Below are 21,071 nucleotides of genomic sequence, written 5' to 3'. Positions count from 1 at the left end.
CTATTTGTGTCTCTTATGCTCCTAATCATCAGGATTTTATAGATCAGGACAGTACTAGAGCAATCTATCTATTTATCATTTGATATCTTACAGCCCGAAACCTGACATTCACCCCTGCAACCCACAGACTTTCCAGATAATCTCAGGCAAAATTGTGTAAAAATGGTCTCAGTCTCATGTGGTTTAGCTTTAGTCTGTGTCTTCACCATTCAAATCAAGTTTAGTTTTGAACTAGTAAAAATAACAATACAAACAGAGGGGATAACTTAAACATATAGATGATGTAATACAGACTTGTACACCTGAAATCTATGTAATTTTACTAACAATTGTCACCCCAATAAATTTAATAAAATAAAATTAAAAAAAAAACCCACATATGTGGTGTATATGGGACACATTTTGACTCACCACTGTTTATTACCAGGCAAGTTGCTTCATTTCCCTGAGGTTCCATTTATTTATTTGTATTGAGAACTTCCACAAATTTACAAGAAGGGCCAGATGAGATGCTAAATGTGAAAGTACCTAAGAAAGTGGCAATATATTTTCATCAAATATAGGCATCCAATACATTTTCAGTGAATAAACAAGTTCCCATACCATTTAATCAGTAATAGGTTTGTGGTTCTGAAATTCATGTGCAAATTTCCTCAGTCTTCATTCTCCCCATCGTCCTGTGCATTTATCTCTTAGAAAGACTACAGGTTTTTACTCTCATTCACAAATAAATGTCTTTATATTAAAAACAAAGACTTACTTTTACATCTGGAAAAGATTCATTGACTGTATCTTATTGACAATATCATATTTACTGAAGAAATGTTTAAGATAAAATATCCAATTTCCATTTGGTTGAAAACATCTGTAAAAACTTGATCTAGATATGTTAAATAAGAAAGTGCCTTAGAATTTTAAAGAGGAAACAGGTAAATTCCATCTTCCCTTCCTCTCCCACATTTTTCACCGTCTGCCTTCACCATCACAGCCCTTTGACCACAACTATTACAAAAGAGGACATTTATTTCTATTATTCCCAAAGTTCAATTAAAGAAATTATCTGGCTGATTATTTGGCCTATGAGGGGAGAAAAACAGGAAACATAGTTAAACAAAGTTGTAATTGAAAAGTTATTTTATTTTTTAGCCAATCATTGATGAACCACTCTCCCTGCTCATGAGGCGGGAACGGGTCACAGAGCTGCCATGGCGGGATAGTTGGTCTCGAAACTCTGAGGCCATGAAGTAATAGAGAATCGGATCCAAAACACAGCAGAGACTTGCAAGACATAGAGAAAAAGGGTGAAAATACAATGTACTTTTGACAATGGAAGGGCTGCTAATGATGGCTTCCTTTACCATGGTGTAAAATATAAAGTTAATATGATAGGGAGTGAAGCATATGACGAAGACTGCAGCACACATGAAAACCATCCGCAGTGCTTTCTGCCTCTCACTGATTCCTTGGAAAGCCATTGATGGCTGTCTCAAGGATATGGTAGTTTTCCAGGTACACCATGCTATGATTACTACTGGGATCACAAATCCTGCCAGCTCAGCAACTGTAATCATCCCAACCAAAGTCACTGCATTCATTCGCTTGTATCCAAGATCAGCAAAGCAGGACTCATTGTTGTTGGCTAAGTCCGTGCTTCTCATGATGGGAAATGACAAACATACAGTCCCCACTACGACCCAGATGGCAGCACTGATGCCCACATCATACCTACGCTTCCAGTCTCTGGCCCTGAAGGGCTTGAGGAGAAAGAAGCACCTCTGAAGGCTGATGCATGTCAGGAAGCAAATGCTGGCATACATGTTGAGATACTTCAGGTAGAAGCACAGCAGGCAAAGGGTCTTTTGGAAAGGCCAGTGATGGCTGATGTAATAGTAAATCCGGAGGGGTAAGGACAGCACATGGGCAAGATCAGCCACGGAGAGGTTGATCATGAAAATGATGGCTTTATTTTTCTTGTTGATGTAGCGGCACAGAACCCACAAGGCTGCACTGTTGGCCAGAAGACCAGGGATGAATATGAGGGTGTAGGTGGTTGCATAGAGAGAGTATTGAAATGTTACATTAGTGACATTGCAGTTAGTCTCATCACTGCTTGTACCGTTGCAACCCATCTTGAATGTTTCAGTATATTCATCAAGGTAAGCCGTGGAGTTATGATTCCTGCCCAAAGCAAAGAAAAAACAGAGTATAATAGTCAGTTCTTTAGTCAACACCCAGATTCCTTTTTGTACTTACAAAGACATAGAATATTACAATTAGAAGGGACCTGTTTACAGATGAAAAAGCAAATCTCATAGAAGATCTACTACTGATGTAAGGTCATCCAATTATTCAATTAGAGGACCATGGAAACACATTTAATTCAGCCTCCACATAATAGAAGTAGAAAAAGCAAGGCCCAGATAGTCTAAGTTTTCTGTTGCAAGTAAGCATGTCCTGAAACATTTAGTCTATTGTTCTCGCCATAGCCAAAAGTGTGTGGCAGTTGTGTCTGTTTCTTCTGTGTCTAAATTTGTCTTGCCTCAAGCTTTGGTTAAAGTGAATACTGCTCACTCATTCCCAATTGCAATGATAGAAATCCAGCTTCACCATTTTTGTCCCTTCGTCTCTCCCTTGTTTGCCAACTTGTGCATTGGGTCCTGACTTCCTATCTTGGCACTCCAGCACTTGGAAAATAGCCTGCCCTTTTACCCTGCATTGCCAGTATCCTGGCTGAAGTTCAGGGCTTGGGAATGTTACCTACTTATTATTTTATCACAATAGCTGGTGGTTCTTGTGCATTTTGTCTCTCTCTCTCTCTCGGCTTAGGCCATATTACAAATTTATGTGAAAAACTTCAGTAATATATGAGTTTAGAAGCTGAACTAGGATATTTTCCCTTATATAGTCTGGACAGGAAACTCTTCCTCTAAGGGGAATTCTGTACTGGTGTGACATCATGGACATGACAGATTATCCAACAGTGAATACTGATTAGGACACCAGCAAAACAGGCCACCAATATCATTTTTTGGAAACAGTTTAAGTTTTAATATTTTTTTCAGTAAAGTAGTTATCATAAGGGGAAAAAAAGATTTTTGGACTTCCTTAATCTTATTTTATGCTTCAGTGTGGTTTTTATTATGTATTATATATAGGACCTGGGGAATATAGAGTAATCTTTAGGGCTTTTCAAGGTCTCACTGTGGATTTATGCAGGCTGCCTGAAAATAAGAATAGCAGAAAAGCAACAATCTCATTCTTTTACTTTCACTTTCTTATAGAATTTTAGACTGGAAAGGAGCTTTGAAAATCATTTCATTCATCCTCCACATAATACAAGTAGAAAAAGTAAGGCCCAGAGAGGAGTTCATTAAGGTAACAAAGCCACTGAACAGAGATGTATGACTTCAAACATGAGGACAATGTGCTTAACCTTTTACAAACGTAGCTTCTGTCCATATTGCAGAAATAAATGTTTGTTGCATTTAGAGCTAGAAGTGGAAGAAATAAAGCAGTAAGGTAGTTCCTCATATGGAATAAGGGTTTTTGTTGTTATTATTTTTATTTTGTTTTGTTTTGTGTTTATAAAAACAGAGGAATAGCTTGCTTTCAAATTCTCCTTATAAGTAGCAGAATTACATATATATATATATATATATATATATATATATGTATATATATTTAAGTCATACTCCAGGAAATAGAAATGTGATTTAAACAACAACAACAACAAAAAAAAAAACAGAACACCAAGTGATTAATTTTAATTCACAGATAAAAGAAAGTCAATGTTATGAGCTACCATTACTCTGAAAACTACTTTCACATTCCTCTGATATTCCATTGTCCCTACTTGGCTGGTCTATGATATGTCCTGAAAAATCACACAGTCATCTTCCTTATGTATGTATGACTTACAACAGAGGGCAGAGGGGTGCTCACAGGTGAAAAGACAGTAGATAATCATCACGGTGTGACTATCAATGATGCACCCCAGAATCTGTAATGGAATTTTTTACATGCATTATCTAATTTCATTCTCACAACTGTCCTAAGAGGTAGGTACAATTATTACTCTCATATGCAGATGAGGAAACTAAGGTTCAAAGAGATTCAGTAAATTGCCCGCGGTAACAATGCTAGAAAATGTTAACAATGAGATTTACTATCGTTCCATACTTGTTCCAAAGTCTATGCTATTTCTACTATACCACTTGCTTCTCCCTGCTCAGGAGGAACTACTTAATAGAATGGGGTTCATTGTGACACCTGGAGGGCACATTATAGTAAAACCTTTCTAATCCCACAGTAGAATCTAATTATTTTATAACACTAGGATTACTCTAGGTAGGCCATTAGGATATAACTAAAAATTTTCTCTCACACACATCACCAATCCCTCCTCATCACCCACTTTGACTTTAATATTAGCACTGTTTCTACTCTCATCTATTATCCATACAGAGGCTATGAGAGAGCAAGGGAAGATACATTGCGTGCATTTCAGTTTCAAGAACTAAGAACAGCTCACACACACCCAAATCACACTTCTACTTTTTCAATTTACAGACATGAGGAATTGTTCCTGCTTCACTGGTGTAGTAAGTTTCACTTACTAAAAGGGCGAGTTCTCATCTCTTTCCTGTGGGTTCTTAAAGCCTCTGCAATTCACAGTCTATTGTGAGTTTAGAGATTTTCATGGCCTGCTTTCCTAAACCTCTTCTCTTCTCCAGATTGAAAGGGAGGTAGGAAGGGTTTTCCCCAAAATCTGTTTGGTGACTATTATTATACATAAAATCCCCAATTATAGGGAGATGCTGGGGGGGATTTCTTTTTTAGGGCAGAAATATAAACGCTCTCAGAGAAGGAATGTTTAACTCGTTGTGGGCAATCTGTGACATTTCTGAAATTTAAGAAAGGAGAACAACCTAAGAAGCCACTAACAGGAAAATGCTGAATGGAAGGGCTAAAGTCAGAATATGTTCATTCTCTCTGTCTCTACCTCTGACTCTGTCTCTTTCTCTCTCTTTGGCTCTGGCTCTACTGTTGACTACTGGTTGTTTTTGCCCACTGTGATGCCAGTCTTTCTCCCCTTCAATATAGATGTATTTTTGTTTCCTGTTTCAGAATGTGGTGTGAGGTTGGTGTCAGACTTAAGTCTGAGTTCCCTTCTCAGTCAGTGCCATGACTCTCCTCCCAGACACTCAAGTTAGAAACTGGCAATTCATCCAACCTCTATCACTACATTTTACCCATATCCCATCAGAAACCAGGTGATTCTCCTCCTAAAAAGCTCTCAAATCCATATTCAATCCATCTGTACTTCTATTGTTGCCATCTTAATCCACGCCACTGTCATCATTCTTCTTGACTGTTGTGACAGATACCTTACTGGACTCCCTGCATCTTGCCCCTTGCAGTCCATTCCACATACTGTGTCTAATGCTAACATTAATTACAGCTACCATTTATTGAGGGCTATCATCTATTTGCAGGCTAAGCACTCTTCACATATTATCTCGTTAATTCTCATAGCAGCCCTATAATTATTTCTATATTACAAATGAGGAAACTGAGACCAAGAGAGGTAAAGTAAGTTGTGCTAAAGTCACAAAAACTGAATAGTGTAAAGGTGGTGTATTGGAATTGGAATATGTGATTGTTTTCATATTCCCTTATCTCTGTCATGGCACTTACCACACTTACTGAAATTCTGTTAACATGTCTTTCTCTTTAATTAGATTTTGCACTTCTTTATGACAGGAACTCTGTCATTTCTTGACCCATTCTTACCCTTTCCACACTGTGGCCAAAGTGATCTTTCTTTGAAATATTATGTCATTCTCCTGTCTAAAATCCTTTGCATGTTCTATATTGCATTAAGGCCAAACTTCTTACTGTGGCCTTAAAGGCCATACCTAATATGGCTCTTGTGCCCTTCTATATCAGCTCATGCCATCCTCTTCCTCAATGGTGTTTTAAGTACACCAAGATGCTTTCACATTTTAGAACAAGCCAAGCTTTTGTTCCTGACTAAGTCTTCTGCTCATGTTGTCCTCTCTGTCAGGAATTCTCTTCCTCTAGATCTTCACTTCTCTGACTCCATTTAATGTCAGTTTGCAGGTCAGAGAGAACTTCACTGTCAGTACTATCTAGGTAGTCCTACACATCACTATATACTCTTTTACTCTCTGTTCTTTCTCTTTATAGCATCAACATTTGTAATTCAAAGGTCTGTTTACATGTTTATTGGCTATTTTACCAACTATGTCGTTAGCTCTATTCATGCCATAACAAACTCTGTTCTGTTCATCACCATATAGCCAAGATAAACTGCTATTTAGCAATAAAAGTAGTATAATTGGATTGAATTGCATACACAATAGTTTAAAGTCTGTATTCGGCAACTCTATGCAAAAATGTAAACCCTGATTTATTGAGTGATGCATTTCTGCTGCCTGCTGTTTCCTTAAATTTTATCTTCTAATTGGGCTATTATCATCAATATTCCCTGCACCTACCTTTTTCAACTCATAAAAGTCATGCCTGTAGAAGCCTGAAGAACGTGCAAAATAAATTTAAAAAGTTAGAAATGACAGGTAGTCAGACATATCCTATGGGTAGAAACCAGCATGGCCCAAGATCTCAGAGGACCATCAACACTATTATCTGAAACTCAGGAAGAAGGTAGTAGTCCTTCTAATCTATTTCCAAAAGCATCTCAATCCCTTATTGTTGTTGGTTGTTATTTGTGAAAGGATCACTTTCCTTATCTCATCAGCAAGTAATTTCCTACCCACCTATGCATGGGACCTGGAATGAGAGTGAGAAGGCTGCATCTGTAGTTCTCAAAATTCTCCACAGATGGAAAATAAGTATAAAGGGAAAATAAGTTTTTCTATTTGCTTTTTTTTTCCCCATGACTTTTTGAGGATTCCGACTGCCTTGGAGGTCATCAGTCAGTCATCATATACAGAAGGTGCCAAAAAAATGTATACATATTTTAAGAAATGAAAAAAACTGTACAAAATTACGCTGATGGTAACCACTTTGAGCACCTCTTGTAATTGCAGAAGTCAAACGTGACTTGTATTCACCTTTTGTTATCAGTTTATGTTGAGTATTACAATTTAATACAGTTTTTTGCTCTCTTAAAATGTGTATACATTTTTTGGCACCATCTGTATTTAATAAGCATCATCCTATGAACTCTGTGTTAAGTTCTGTGTATAAAATAGAATCACCCGCTATAATTTTTGGTCCCTGTGAAGCTTCTGGTCTGGTGGGGGAAATATTTTTTAAATCTCCAACATCACAATCAGCGAATGACAAGAACTGAGATAAATGGCTTAGGTGACAAGAAATAATTATGTTAGCACAGCATCATCCTTGTGAGTTAAGTGAGACAAATACGAATAATACCCCTATTATAGTTTTTAGCTGACAAAGAGACACATTTGAGAACAATTTGGTACCCTATTAAGTCACAGGGTTAGAATATGGTGGAACTAGGACCAAAAGTGAGGTTTGTAGGCCTCTTACTCAATGTTCTTTGTAACATGTCAGGCTACTTCTGTTGAATTCTTAGAGATAGAGCACCTCAAGTCAGAGAATACGGCACATGCGTCAAGCCATCTGCATCCTCTTATTGGTCTCTGTAGGTATAGGTTTGGAGAGAAAAATAGAAGTGGTGACTGGGGAAGAGATAAAGTTAACTGTACTTTGTCTGAATTATGCACTATTGTATTTATATCCTAGCAGCTCTTCAAAACTGTTGTCAAGTCCAATTTCCTCAAGAAAGCCTGCACTGGGTATTACCAATAATATTTATATGAGATTTAGTAATTCATGATTTCATTCAGCAAATAAACATTCTTCTATGTGTGTATACAACATGCTACTTGCTGGTGATGGTGGAGTGGGGTGGGAAATTTCAGTGAAGAATAATACATGATTGTTGCCCTCAAGAAGGTTATAGTCATTTAGGAAAGATAGACATAAGAATAACTAATCATAATAGATTTTTTTATCATTTATATCCCTCATACTGTGTGAACCCTCCTCCCCCCATCCATTATCCCTCTGACATCGCACAGAACCGTTACATTTCCACTGTCTGTATTCTTAAATCTGTACTCCGCTTCTTGTAAGTATACACACACACACACACACACACACACACACACACACACACATATGAACTTGTAGTTCACATTCATTATTGTTCAGCTTCAGCTTCAAGTGTACAATGCAGCGTCATTATAGATTTTTAAATGTGCCATGAAAGACATAACAAAGAAGTTTTTGTGGAGGTAGAAATGAATCCTTCACAGAAAAGGAGAATTGCAAGCTCAACTTTAAGGATAAATTCATTTTCAATAAACAGTTGTGGGGTGAGCAGGGTGTAGGAGAAGAAATGATGGGAAAGGAATTCCCAAAGTGAGTGAATTGCATTAAAAAATCCTAAAGTTTTATTACCCAGTGTCACCCCAATACATTTAATTTAAAAAGTAAAACAAAATAAAAAAGTTTTAAAGTCTCAGAGTATAAAAACAAATGACCTATATAATCATAGGTGTTCTAGCCCAGGTGGAGAATAGGGTGAGTTGGTGTAGAAGATCGAATGGGAGGTAAAAGTGGGAGAAGGTAATAGAAAGGAGAAGAGACTAAAAAATGTAGATACAACCAGATCATGGAGGGTTTTATGGGGAATCATTGAAGGATTCTGGGAATAGATGTGATATTGCCATAATTGTGTTTTAGAAAGATCACTCTGGCAACAGTGTGGATGATGGATTAAAAAGATGGAAAAACAGAGATAAGAAGTCCAAATCATTTGGAAGTTTGTAGGGTGATCAACATTCCAGGTTTGCCTAGGTCTGAAGGTTTCCTGGGACAGAATTTTTAGTGCTAAAACCATGACAGGGCAGGGCAAACAGTATAGCTGGTCACCCTATTATTGCAACAGTTGAGATAATAAAAAAATAAGCTCTGGACTTATTATAGTATGGACATTACAATTTGAAATAAAAATCAGAAATAGAATTGACCAGTTTTGGAGACTGTTTAACTGAGGAGTCAAAGATAATTTAGTTTTTAAAACATGTGAAATATAAAAAGATATCACAGCTTTGCATCTTTCCAAAGCTCTTTAAAATCAGCAGCTCACAGCATTCATGGCTCCTGACAATCTGAGTCAATTCACCTCTTTCTTATTCCAAGGAAGTACTCTCTTCCAAGCTTTTCAAATTTGTACTATCTGCCAAGCTTTATCAATTTTTGACTCTACAAATGGTTTTATTTCTCTAACATTATCACTCAGCTGCACTGTAAATTGCACCATACTAGTTTGAACCATATACTCCCAGAGACCTTAAATTTCAAAATCTCTCAATTTCTCCTGCTCTTACCCAGCATCCTTCCTCATATAACTTCCTCCCCTACCCAGCCTAGATTAAATGATCAACTTAACTACTCTCATATTAGAACCCTTAAATTCCTTGTTTGCCATTATTCTGATGCACCAACCTGGCAAGGCCTAAATCCCAGAACAAGTCCACAGTTCTTTTTTTTTTTTTTGCTGTCCTAACTGCTAAATGATCCTATTAAAAGTATCAGGATCTATTTAGAATGCCCAAACTAGAAATTTATGATCTCCAGTCTAAGATTATTTTGCTCCAGCCTCCTTTTGCACACCTCTGACTAGTATCTTCTCCTATTCCCATGATGGCCATTCAGCACTTTCACAACTCTACTAAAGCTTCTTCTCTCCTCTTCTCCAATCCCCCATGTTTTTTGTTGTTTTTTTCCTGCAGAGGATCTTACTTCTTAAATCACAGAGAAAATTTAGCTTATTTGGTGAGAAGCAATTCAATTTCATCCATTGTCCCCTCCCAACACACACAATCTTATGTGCAGCTACATCTTTCTTACTTCTCAACACAGCTGTCTTTCCTGTTGCTCAAGATGAATTCCCATGTTCTTAATCCCTTTTATTTCTTATTAAATGATCTCTTTTAATCCTAGATCATCATTCTCTCCTCCACTCTCAGTCAGATCTTTGTCATCAAGTCTCTCCAGCCCCTGAAATAATCTTATCTTGTCTATGCATCTTATTCTAGCTTTGTCACTTTCCTTCTCTTCTTAAATAAACTCACAATAGTTTACACTGATTGTTTACTTTTCCTTACTTTATATCCATTCTTCAATGCACTCCAAGATAGCATGCATTCCATCAAAACCTCACTGAAACTGCTTTAGCAAAAATGACAAATGACCATCATGCTGCTGAATCATGCATGACTTCTTTGCTGCCATGGACACAGTCTGACCACTTCCATCTTTTTGAAATGATCCTGTCATTTGGCTTCTTAACCACAACTCTTTCTTGATTCTCCTTCTTAAATGTATACCCTTTCATACTGAGTCTCTTTCATGTTTTCTTTATTATCTGCATATCCTTTAAATGTCCGTTATTCTCAGGTCTGCATCTTCTCTTCTTATTCAGCATCCCAGTGCTAACTAACATCATTCACTTTCATGGCTTCAATTACCAGCCATATCTTGATGATCCTCATGTCTCTGTGTCTAGGCATGGCCTCTCCTCAGATGTTAAACCTATATGTCCAACTTCCAGCTGAGATTTCCCATTTGAATGTCTCCCAGACACCTCAAAATAAATATGTATAAAATGAAACTCATCATACTCCCTGACCTTTCCTTTTATATATCCACCACAATCTACCCAGTTACAAGACCCAGAATCCTCAGAAAAATCCTAGACCTCTTCTTCTCTTTCATTTAATCAACCATGATTTCTCTCTCTCTCTCGATTATTAAAATACTGATTAATTGATCTACCTGACTCAAAGATTGTCCTCTTAAAATATATTCTCTACTTTGCTACCAAAATGATGTATAAAAATGCAAATCTGGGCTACCATGTCACCACAGGAATTGTTTTAACAATATGCTCACTGAATTAGATTAAAGTTTTCCATTTATGTATCTGTATTTCTAACTCAACCATGAACATTTTGAAGGCGAACGCCATGTCTTACTTATCTTTAAATCTCCAGAACCCAGCAGAATGATAGGCACCTAGTCATTCAGTAAATATCTTTAACTGAACAAATAATCTGCCTTATGATAACTCTTATATTTTTAATTATTTATGGATCTCTCCACACTGGGCTGTGAGTTTTGTTAAGTCAGAGGTCATGTCCTGAATTTCTTTATCACTGTCTTTCTTTCTAACCCTAAAACAAAGCTAAACATATTAAAATAGTTGATGTTAACTAGCCTATGTAGGGAATAACCCCAGGAATTTAACCTCATTAATGTTGCATAACCAACTCAGCTAACTATGATCACACAGACAATAAAGGTCAACAAAATTATAACCTGTGAAAATGCCACGTCCTCGGCATATACTACAGACCCCTAACTCTGTGTTTGTGGACCACCCAGACAGATATGAGAGCAGAATTCCCAGTGATTCTGATACCAATCATTAAAGAAGTAGATGCCTTTTGGTTTCTCCAGTGTGCAGTGCTGTGTCCAGGGTACACGCTGCCTACACCAAGTACCAGGACTGTGAAGAGGGATACCTCTTCTCTTGAAAGAGAAATCTGGTGATAGGCTCTAAACCTTAAAGGGAATGACCAGCACAGAGTTCTAAGGTGATAATCAGAGCAAAAAATCAGCTACCATCTTTGAGCCAATAAGATTCACTTTTAATGTGTGGCTCTAAGGATGGTCCTAATAATGAAGATTGGTATAAAATTATGACTAAAACTCCAACAAACTCCTTTCTTCCTTGATCCCATCTCAGAGGTCAATATTTTAGTCCTATTTTAAGGTCCTATCTCAATCCTCATCTTTTCCTTGCCCTGGGCAATCCTATTATAACTTCCTCCTTTTTTGTACTCTTAGTGGACTTATAGGCCACACAATGAAAATCTCTCTCTGAGGGAAGTCTCTGTATCTTAGACTTTTATACTCTTTACTTTGCTTAGCAGAGGGTTAGGCACATAGTAGGGGCTCAGTTCATACACATTGATTTGTAAAGGTAAGTATATGGAGAATAGACACATATTAGCTAAGACTTAGGCAGTTTTACTTTTAATGTCTCTCTCATGAGCTACTCTCCCAAGCAACAGCCATAGTCTTTTTCCCTATGCTACTGAGGAAAATATGGGCAGGGCAAGGATAATAAAGATGGAGTCTAATATATCTGGACACTTAAGAGTTTCAAAGACTACAATCGCAGCTTTTTATTTCAAATCCAACAGGAATCCCATAAACTTAAATGAGAATTTGGTCATTAAACACTTCACTTTATGAAATACCTAAAATTTGTCTCAGAACACAGATTTATGTCAGGTGTTTAAATATGATTAAATGAAGCCGAGTCCAAGAGCTTAGTAAGTACCAATAACATCTACACAAAGGCAGCTTTTCTTCTTAACCAATTACCTCAATACTGTGGTTTCACAAAAGTACAAGCAAAGTGAGCTTACATTATTGTAACATCAGAATTTGTACCAGATTCCTAAGTCTAGGTGAAAGACTAAATCCAAGGAGTTTCCACATGCATCCTGTCAATCACTAGCTAAGTGCTATTAATATGTTACCTTTAATCCGTGTAAGAGCTCTAAGTTAATTATTAGCATACCCCTTTACAGATCAGAAAATGGAGGCTCAGCAGGATTAAGTATCTTTTGAAATGTCACAGTTATTATGATTTCAATTGTAATAAGGCTCTTCATGAGCAGAGAAAGCTAAAATTCTTCTTACCCAAACAACTTATTGTATGGACAGATATTTTAAAATGGGATTTCTGTGGATAAGAGTGTTCTTCAAAGATGAAGAAGCTGTAATTCTTGGTTCTATTTCTAACACTTTTATAACTATGTATATATGGCATGTGACTGCTCACCAGGTGTCAGGGTAGGGTTGTATCAAAACCAGAGATCTTTATGGAGTTTTCTTCTGTGATTCCAAGCCGTAATATATCTATGTATAGAATACTGGAAAAATTTATTTATAACAGTAGTGAGCTAAATGTGACAGCATGTTGTAGAATGGGGAATACACAAAAGCATTAGAACTTCTTGAAAAGAGTACTGGATTTGGAACTAAAACACTTGGATTCTAGTAAATATTCAAATACTAATTTGACTACTAATTATTTAATTAGTTTTACTATTAATTATTCAAATATAAATTAATTATTTCAATACTAATACTAATTCTAGTAAATATCCAGATATTTGTGTTGCCCTGCTAAACCCCTTCCATTCTGTGTGTTTAATTTCCCTCATCATTAAAATAAGACAATTTGAACTGGATGAGCTTTTATGCCTTTCCAGTTCTAACTTGCTTGACTTTAGCAATATGGCTCCTCTCAACCCCTGCCCCAAACTAATAGTACCAGCACTAACACTGCCATCATTAATGTAGCCACCAACATCTCAAGCCACCTGCTGATTTATACTTTACAAAGCATTATTATATCTATAATTGCTGTTAATCGTCACTAAAGGTATATATTGTAAATAATAAGGTCAGACGATGTCATCCTCATTTTACAAGTCAGGAAGCTGAGACTCAAAATAAGTGACTTAATTTACCTCAAGACATAAGGTTAGCAAATGACAGAGTGAGGAGGGTGGGACCTAGGCCTCTGGCATCAAAGGGACTGCTGCTTTTCTAGTACAACTCTAAAAAGCTTTATCCTTTCATTTGCCCCTCTTTTAATCCCTCATCATTAAGTCACTAATACCACTAAGTGAACATGTTTATCAAATTTGCTTCTCCTATTTTCTTTGATGGTAGTGCCAGTATGTGGGCTTGTCATTTTGGGATAAAGGAAAATTCAATTGGGAAAAGTTGCTGTCTGGAACACTTCCCACTCCCTAGAGGACACCCTTGGCAGTCCATTGGAAACTTACCTTGCATTGCCTTACCTTACCTTTTTCTTCTCTCAACGACAAAAGTCTCACATGAATTACCCAAGTCAGTCTGACCCCCATTGATATGGGGTGCTGCATTCAATCGCTTGCAACCATAGCCAAAGAAGAGCAACTCAAATTTGGAACTCTGTGGTTTCCTGAATTAATTAAAATCAACTCTAAATAACCCATGAAGATTTGGATATATTCTGCAAGTGCACACATTTTTTTCTATAAATTAGAAGAAGTGAAAATTATTTTTAATCCTTAAAATGAGTTAAAAAACATTAGACTATTCACAAACTAACCAAATTTGAATTGAACTCACATGCATGCACCTTTATAAATAATTTTTAAAAGAGGCCTGATTAGATGTCATTTTTGCAGTTGGGGCAGCATTTTCGGGGTGGAAAACATCATGTTCTTTGGGCAGACCTGAGGTCATATCTTGACTTAGTTATCAGCTGTCTATCCTGAAACAGCTCACTTCATATCTCTGGGCCTCAATTTCCTCATTTATAAAATTAGGATCACAGTACCTGCAACATAGATTGTTGTGAAGATTAAATGGAAAATGTATATGAAGTACCTATTTTCATGTCGGGTACACAGTAGACATTGAATAAATGTCAGTTCATTTCCCATTTACTCATAATATCCAAGAGCCTTTGGTTGAATTCTGGACTTTTCTGGGTTCATGAAAACCCCCCAAATGTATAGATGTGAGAGATGGCTAGCAGACTAAAACAATAATTATCATAGTGGAACGGTGGAAAACGTGTTACTTGAAAAAAACAATATTCCATATTGCAGGCAATGTATTGAAATTCAAAATCATTTTCCCTATAGTACAAACTGGTGAAAGTACAGATCTTCAAAATATTTTTGGCTATTGGGCACACAGTACTTGGAAAATGTTAATGCAATGGGGTAGGCTTTTCTAGGAGTCCAGGATCTGGTCCTAGGGAGGCAAGTCTGCAATAATCTTATAGTGATAGTTTTCAAATGTTTTTCAAAGGGAACCATGGTTTTAAAAGATTGAGAAATACTGATTGAGTGACACTGTCATTGAGGAAATCAGATTTCAGAATTATTTCCCTTGTTTGTTGTTTGCATTTTGTCATTTGAAAAAAAGAAGATTACTTGCAAAACATTTGCCTGTGGTCCAAAAAACGAGGCTCTCATGATAACATTATTCTGAAAGAAATATAATATCCCTTGGCAAAGGTTACTGGGTTCCCTTTGAGATATAGACTATATTTCTAGAAGGTCCCCTTTAGTTAGGTTTCCCTACTATAGTTCCGTTATATACCACTTCGTGATACATAACCCTTCTCAGGCACCTAGGAGCCTAGAGTCAAATCATTGTATTACTAGAAAGGAAATTAAAGACCTTCTATTCCAAGCTTTCCCCTTATATAGGTTAGAATATTGAGAGCCAGAGAAATAAAGCAACTTGCTTAAAGCCACACAGTGAGTCACTGACAGGACTTGAACTTTACTTTCTGTGTATTGATCCATCTACTTCATCACTCTCGCTGTGATGCATGTGAATCAAAATAGATGAAAACTTCCCTATAAAATCCCTGACCTGGCTTGAAGTAGGCTTTTGACTAAATATTTTAAATAAAGCATAGACTACCTCCCAGTCATTGCCCTGATTGTTATAACTGTTAGAAAGGGTGGTTTCGCAAGACACAGCTCTGTCTTCTTTGCTAGAGCTGTGACAGAAGGCAATAGACATCCCTGCATGTTAGGACACCAATTGAGTGACACCACTCCAAACCACGCATAAGTATGCTCATTAGATGTCTTATGCTCCACCACTGCCAGGATATGAGCAGACTATACAACTTGAAATCAACATCTTTCCCAGTTGAGCCACAGAATGATCTGCTTTTGACCAAAGAAGGACCTGTGTTCAACAGAAACAATTGCAAAGACAGTTACCCTGAATGCATGACCTAATTTATTTGTATACTTCAGGCCATTTCCTGCCTCAGTGCACCAGCATATCACATTTTTTTAACAGTGAATAATTTTAAAATTGCTAAGAGAAACTCCTCTATTAATGGAAATGGTCATGATTCCCCACATCCACTTTGAACAATAAAAATAAAAATGTCTCCACTTGCAGAATCCTTGGGACTGAGATTACTCCCCACAAAAAGCACAACAAACCTTGTTTTCATTCTATACCAAATGATCCTGGTACAAACTGGCAAGACAGAATCCACCTTCAAGGATTCCCCAACTGGAAGTTCCCTTTTGATTCAGTCATCTTAACTCTGGACCAGAGAGGTTGCTAACACTCAGAGTAATGAGAACAATAATCACTGAGAGACAGGTGCCTCTCTTTGGTGGCTTTGCTATCCAGTACAGCTAAGCTTGGGTCAAAAATCACCTTTCAAATTATCAAGAAAGGCCCCCTGAACAGACTCTGAAATCATTTTACCAGAGCTTACCACCTAGGATATTTTCTCCTTTCCTAACCTAAAATCCAACATAGTTATAAATACATTTACAGTATTGTCTGGTAAGTACAGGCTACTATAGGAAAAAGGACATGATTTAGAAGACACAGTTTCTAGTTCCTGTTCTACCATTAACTAGCTGAGTGATTCTAAGTGTCTTAACTGGCTCTCAGTTTTCACATCTGTATCGTGAGGGATTTAGATCTTAAAGAGCTCTTTCATGATCTGACATTCTTTCCTTCTCTCTTGATAGAACTTACTATCTGTTGCTATATCTGTGAAAGCTAAACTTACCAAAGCAAGGAGCTTATACATAAAGTTTGTCTTCATTATGCAGCTAAATAAATAATATAGAGCAGAAATTCAAATCCTCTTTTTTCTGTCTGAATATGTCAAATTTTTCCAATGAGTCTCAGAAGCACACACTTTTCTTACCACTTTGTGTCACCCTCCCAAATTGATGAAGTAACAAAGAAGCCTCAGCAAAGAGTGAACTCGCTCACAGACTCCATGCTCCTGTGTTATGGTTGGGACTGATAGCATTAACCCTAAATATGTACTCCAGTCAAACTCAAGGAAAATCACCATGACTCCTGCTATAAGATGTCTGAAATGAGGAACCAGGGACCATTTTCAACTTGGACACTGGTCCCACATCTGCCACTGTCCTAGACATTTATACCACCACTGATCTTCCCACATGAAACCACCAATTCCCAGATACTAAGATATAACTTACCCTGGAGCCTTGCTGGAATTAGCACTCTTGTTTCTTTGCAGGGAGCCGGGGGTAAAAAAGCCTAACTCTAAGTGGTACGGATCCTGCTGATAGCTGACAAATTTGTTGTTGAAAGAGGAAGTTGAGTGCGTTTGGTGTCTCACCACAGAAACCTTATTTACACAGACTGAAGGTAAGTTCCTTGAACATATGACGCTACTCAAGCTTTATTTCATTGGTGCAGATAAATTCAAAGAGCAAGGAGCCAAAGGTTGTGCTAAGTCAAGCAATGACTGTATATCAGTCTTCCTCACTGTTTCTCACCTTATCTCCTTCCACCACAGCCCACATGCCTATCTGTCTCACTAGATTCCAGTAGGCTCCATGGCAAAATGGGATTTTGAAGCAAAATCTGAAGGGAGTTTACCCAAGAACAAGAAAGTTGCAATTTCTTCAAGTCTGAGGGGCAAAGGGTGAAGAAACCTCAAGAAAAATCAGAAGTAATAGCAGTAAGATTAACTTTGCTTAAGCTGTTCCCTCCATCTGGAGTGCATTTCCCTCAACCTCTCATCTCTCAAGGCTCATAGTTTAATATATAGTTTAGTTATTTCTGTACATTTCTTATCCCTTTTGGTATACTGAAAACTGCTTGAGGGCTACGATCATGTCTGATTCATCTCTGTATTCCCAACCAGTCCGGAACAAGTCACTTTTATAAATGTTTGTTGAATAAATAAGTGAGGGAATGTATGAAAAAATAAATATTAAAATAATGAATGAATAAACAAATGAACAGTGTTGATCACTGAGTCTCCCTACAGTTTACTACGATTTTGGTTTTTATGTATAATGTCCACAGGGATTTTTAAGTATGAATATAAAGAAAGATCATACTCTTAGGGACTACGGTGTCAGCAAAGTTTGAGAATAGTTCTGAGAAACAAGGCTTGCAAACAGCACAAACCTCTGTGGGCAGGTAAGAGAACCACATTTAGACACCATGGCCTGGAGCTGCAAAGAGACTTCTGGGTAATATGCATAGCAAAGGAGAAAAATAAAGTATTGTGTGTTAGGTTAAACAATAGCATTTGGATTTATGGGTAAGATTGAATAAATAAGCAAATGGATGACAACATTTTTGCAGTTGAGCAACATGGATCTGCAACAAGCTCTCCTTATAAAACCAGAGCCCTCTGAAAGCTGGATGGAGCCATGTCCAACACTCAGAAATGTCTAATACAAATTTCAAAGACATCAAGAGATGGAAAAGAAACACTTTTAGCACTAGAAACTAAGAGCTTTAACTGACTGATGAAAAGGCCATGGCTTGTGAGAACTGGCAAAAGGAGAGTATATCCATCCTAGCTGAGTTATATCAAATGAAACATGTTTGACCTTGCAATCCCCTTCTTAATTCTGATTTCATATATTTATACAGCTCCAATCTGTTGTTAATTTAGTATTCTGACTTGGCATCCTTACTGAAAGGAGAATATATTGACAGGCCAACACACATTTCAGTCCATTTGGCAGTTCTGTTCCTTACTATAAATTATTAAATTGGCTTTCTGGTACAAATCCATCCCTTGTGAGTTGGGGCCCCATGAGCCAGTTTTCCTAGTGCATGATACTACTCTGGAAAAAGAAATTTCCAGATCTGTTGAGTGTTAAGCAAAACCCTGGGACAGAAAGGGAAAAGGAATGCTTTCCTCACAATTAGCTATTGTTACTACCTCCCACTGTTATTTCACAGACAATACCTTAACATTGTTAAGAAGAAAGCCTGTCAGCTTACCTCATTTCTCTCGTGCATGCAAGTATACTCTCTTTTCATTGGCCCTAAAAAGGGAAGCAAAAGTAGCTCAGAAGTGACGACCCAATTTAGGCAAAGAAAATTTCAACTTAGGTAAAGTTTGAGGGTTAATTAAAAAGAGCAAAACTTTGGACAAACAAAAACAGCTAATAATTTAACAATAATCTCTGATTGACTTTTAGGAGAGAGTCTACTAATTATTGAGGATGACTGATGGTCTAGGAATTATTGTCACCTCAAAGCAAGTAATAAATATCCAGTCATAAGAGTCTAAAAAAATACTACAGCTGTTCCATTTTGCCCACAGTTCTGAACTCTTATTTTCTCTCTATGTTTAGAGGGAAGTTTATTATAACCGGTGCACTGTATCTCTCCTAGGCTGGGAAAAGTTTATGAGTTGATGCTTCAGAGGCTTTTAGGTCTTCTCTAACAGTAACAGTAGATTAGGAGTGACAGCTATTAAAGAAATTATTCATTATACTATACTGTATTTTCCAGGAGCCCCAAGAGTACTACCTGATCTTAGTATTAAAAAGAACTAGATTTTTAAAAATAACAGGTTTGACTTGATTCTTATGGATACTGATAATAGTGTCATGTGTCTCTTTTTACATGGTCTGCTGAAAAACCTGGAACTAATAGTCTACTGTTAGCAAGTTTGGAGATCTTTTCATGGTGTGCTTTTTTTGATTATCCTCTTTCTTGGTCCTATTCTTATGTTCTTGCCCATTTTTTCTTTATTATTTTAAACCTCATTATCCATTTATGTGGATAATAAATTGATAATTTATTATCCACATAATAGTATGCAGCCTTGCAAACCATCTTCAATCCTTTCTGGAACAATAGTGGAACAAAAAAGTAAAAAAAAACACACGTGAACTGTGACCTCAATTCCTTCTGCGTTAGAACTGGTGAACATTAATGGCTTTAGATAAACTGTCTTCAGGAGTTTTCCATATCTGCTTCTATAACCACAGAGTATTCCTGCACTTTGTTTGGAATTAATCATTCAACAAGTACTTAAAGAGCTACAACACTGAGCAATTTTGTTGAATACTGAGTGACAAAGGTGGAATTCAAAAAAATAAAATATGTCCCCTATGCTTTAGGAGTCCACTTTAAGTGACAAGTTGATCACTCATAAAATGATTTAAAAACATTGTATAGTATATTATTTGTTATTAAGTTACATGAAAGTTAATATGAGTTCACTATGGGCTGAACCTGTTTGGGAACGTGGCTGATCCTTGCTCAATAGACAAGTTTGGTTTGATCAATATTCCCAATGGGTAGAACACATCCCACTGGAGGTGTGCAAGGTTATTTTTGGTGGCACAAGGAATAACTATTTAAAAATTTTCAAGTTATACATTTATTTTAAGAATTGATAATGTAATACAATCAGTACTTCAAATCTATGATTTTATGGATAATATTACGACAAAGGTAAAATAGGTTTCTAAGCTTTAAAAAATGTGATTTAACAAACACACACAAATAAAAAGGAGAGGGTAAGCAGAAATAGTACAAACATTGGAGGAATATTTGGATGTCTCAAATTTGGCAAATACCAGCTTATATAGGAGAGAAGGCAAGGATTTCCAAAAGAGAGAAGGAATATTGCCAAGGACATAAGAGGTCAGACAGTGAAGCTCGCGAACTCATCCTAGAAAAACATTGCTGCATACCTCATTGCTGAATATCACTACAGTCATCTTCAAAGTACTCCCCTTGGGAAGCTATGCACTGATGCCAGCACCTAGCCCACACTTCAAAGCAGTTTTGGAACTCTTTTTTCTGGAATGGCCATCAGAGCTGTCATTGTATTACCCTGGATGTCCTGAATGTCATCAAAGTGTCTTCCTTTCAATATTTCTTTATCTTTGGGTAAAGAAAGAAGTAATTGGGTGCCAGATGAGGTGAGTAGGGAGGTGTTCTAATACAGTTATTTGTTTATTGGCTAAGAACTCCCTTACAGACAGTGCTGTGTGAGCTAGTGCATTTTTGTTATGCAAGAGCCATGAATTGTTGGCAAAAAGTTCAGGTTGTTTTCATCTAACTTTTTCAGCACTTCTAAATAGTAAACTTGGTTAACTGTTTGTCCAGTT

At 37.0% G+C, this 21,071-nt stretch overlaps 1 protein-coding gene across 2 annotated transcripts; it reads right to left on the bottom strand.

The window, feature by feature from the left end:
* Positions 1 to 1,116: 1,116 nt before the first annotated feature.
* P2RY10 (P2Y receptor family member 10) lies at positions 1,117 to 18,986 on the bottom strand. Of its 2 annotated transcripts, none has more exons than XM_074323779.2 (2): positions 18,943 to 18,986; positions 1,117 to 2,178 (listed from the first exon to the last, which is right to left on the bottom strand). In XM_074323779.2, exons 1-2 carry the CDS (start codon positions 18,945 to 18,947, stop codon positions 1,143 to 1,145), a joined length of 1,041 nt encoding a protein of 346 aa, XP_074179880.1. In that variant the 5' UTR covers positions 18,948 to 18,986; the 3' UTR covers positions 1,117 to 1,142. The 2 variants fall into 2 exon arrangements, with proteins under 2 accessions (XP_074179880.1, XP_019573100.1); XM_019717541.3 differs by lacking the exon at positions 18,943 to 18,986 and adding an exon at positions 17,169 to 17,299.
* Between the last annotated feature and the right edge of the window lie 2,085 nt (positions 18,987 to 21,071).

This window comes from Rhinolophus sinicus, chromosome 18, assembly GCF_057876585.1.
Source record: "Rhinolophus sinicus isolate RSI-liver-muscle chromosome 18, RSI-T2T, whole genome shotgun sequence".
Taxonomy (NCBI): domain Eukaryota; kingdom Metazoa; phylum Chordata; class Mammalia; order Chiroptera; family Rhinolophidae; genus Rhinolophus; species Rhinolophus sinicus.
Note: the sequence above shows the minus strand (reverse complement) of the source record. Positions and strands in the feature narration are given on the sequence as shown.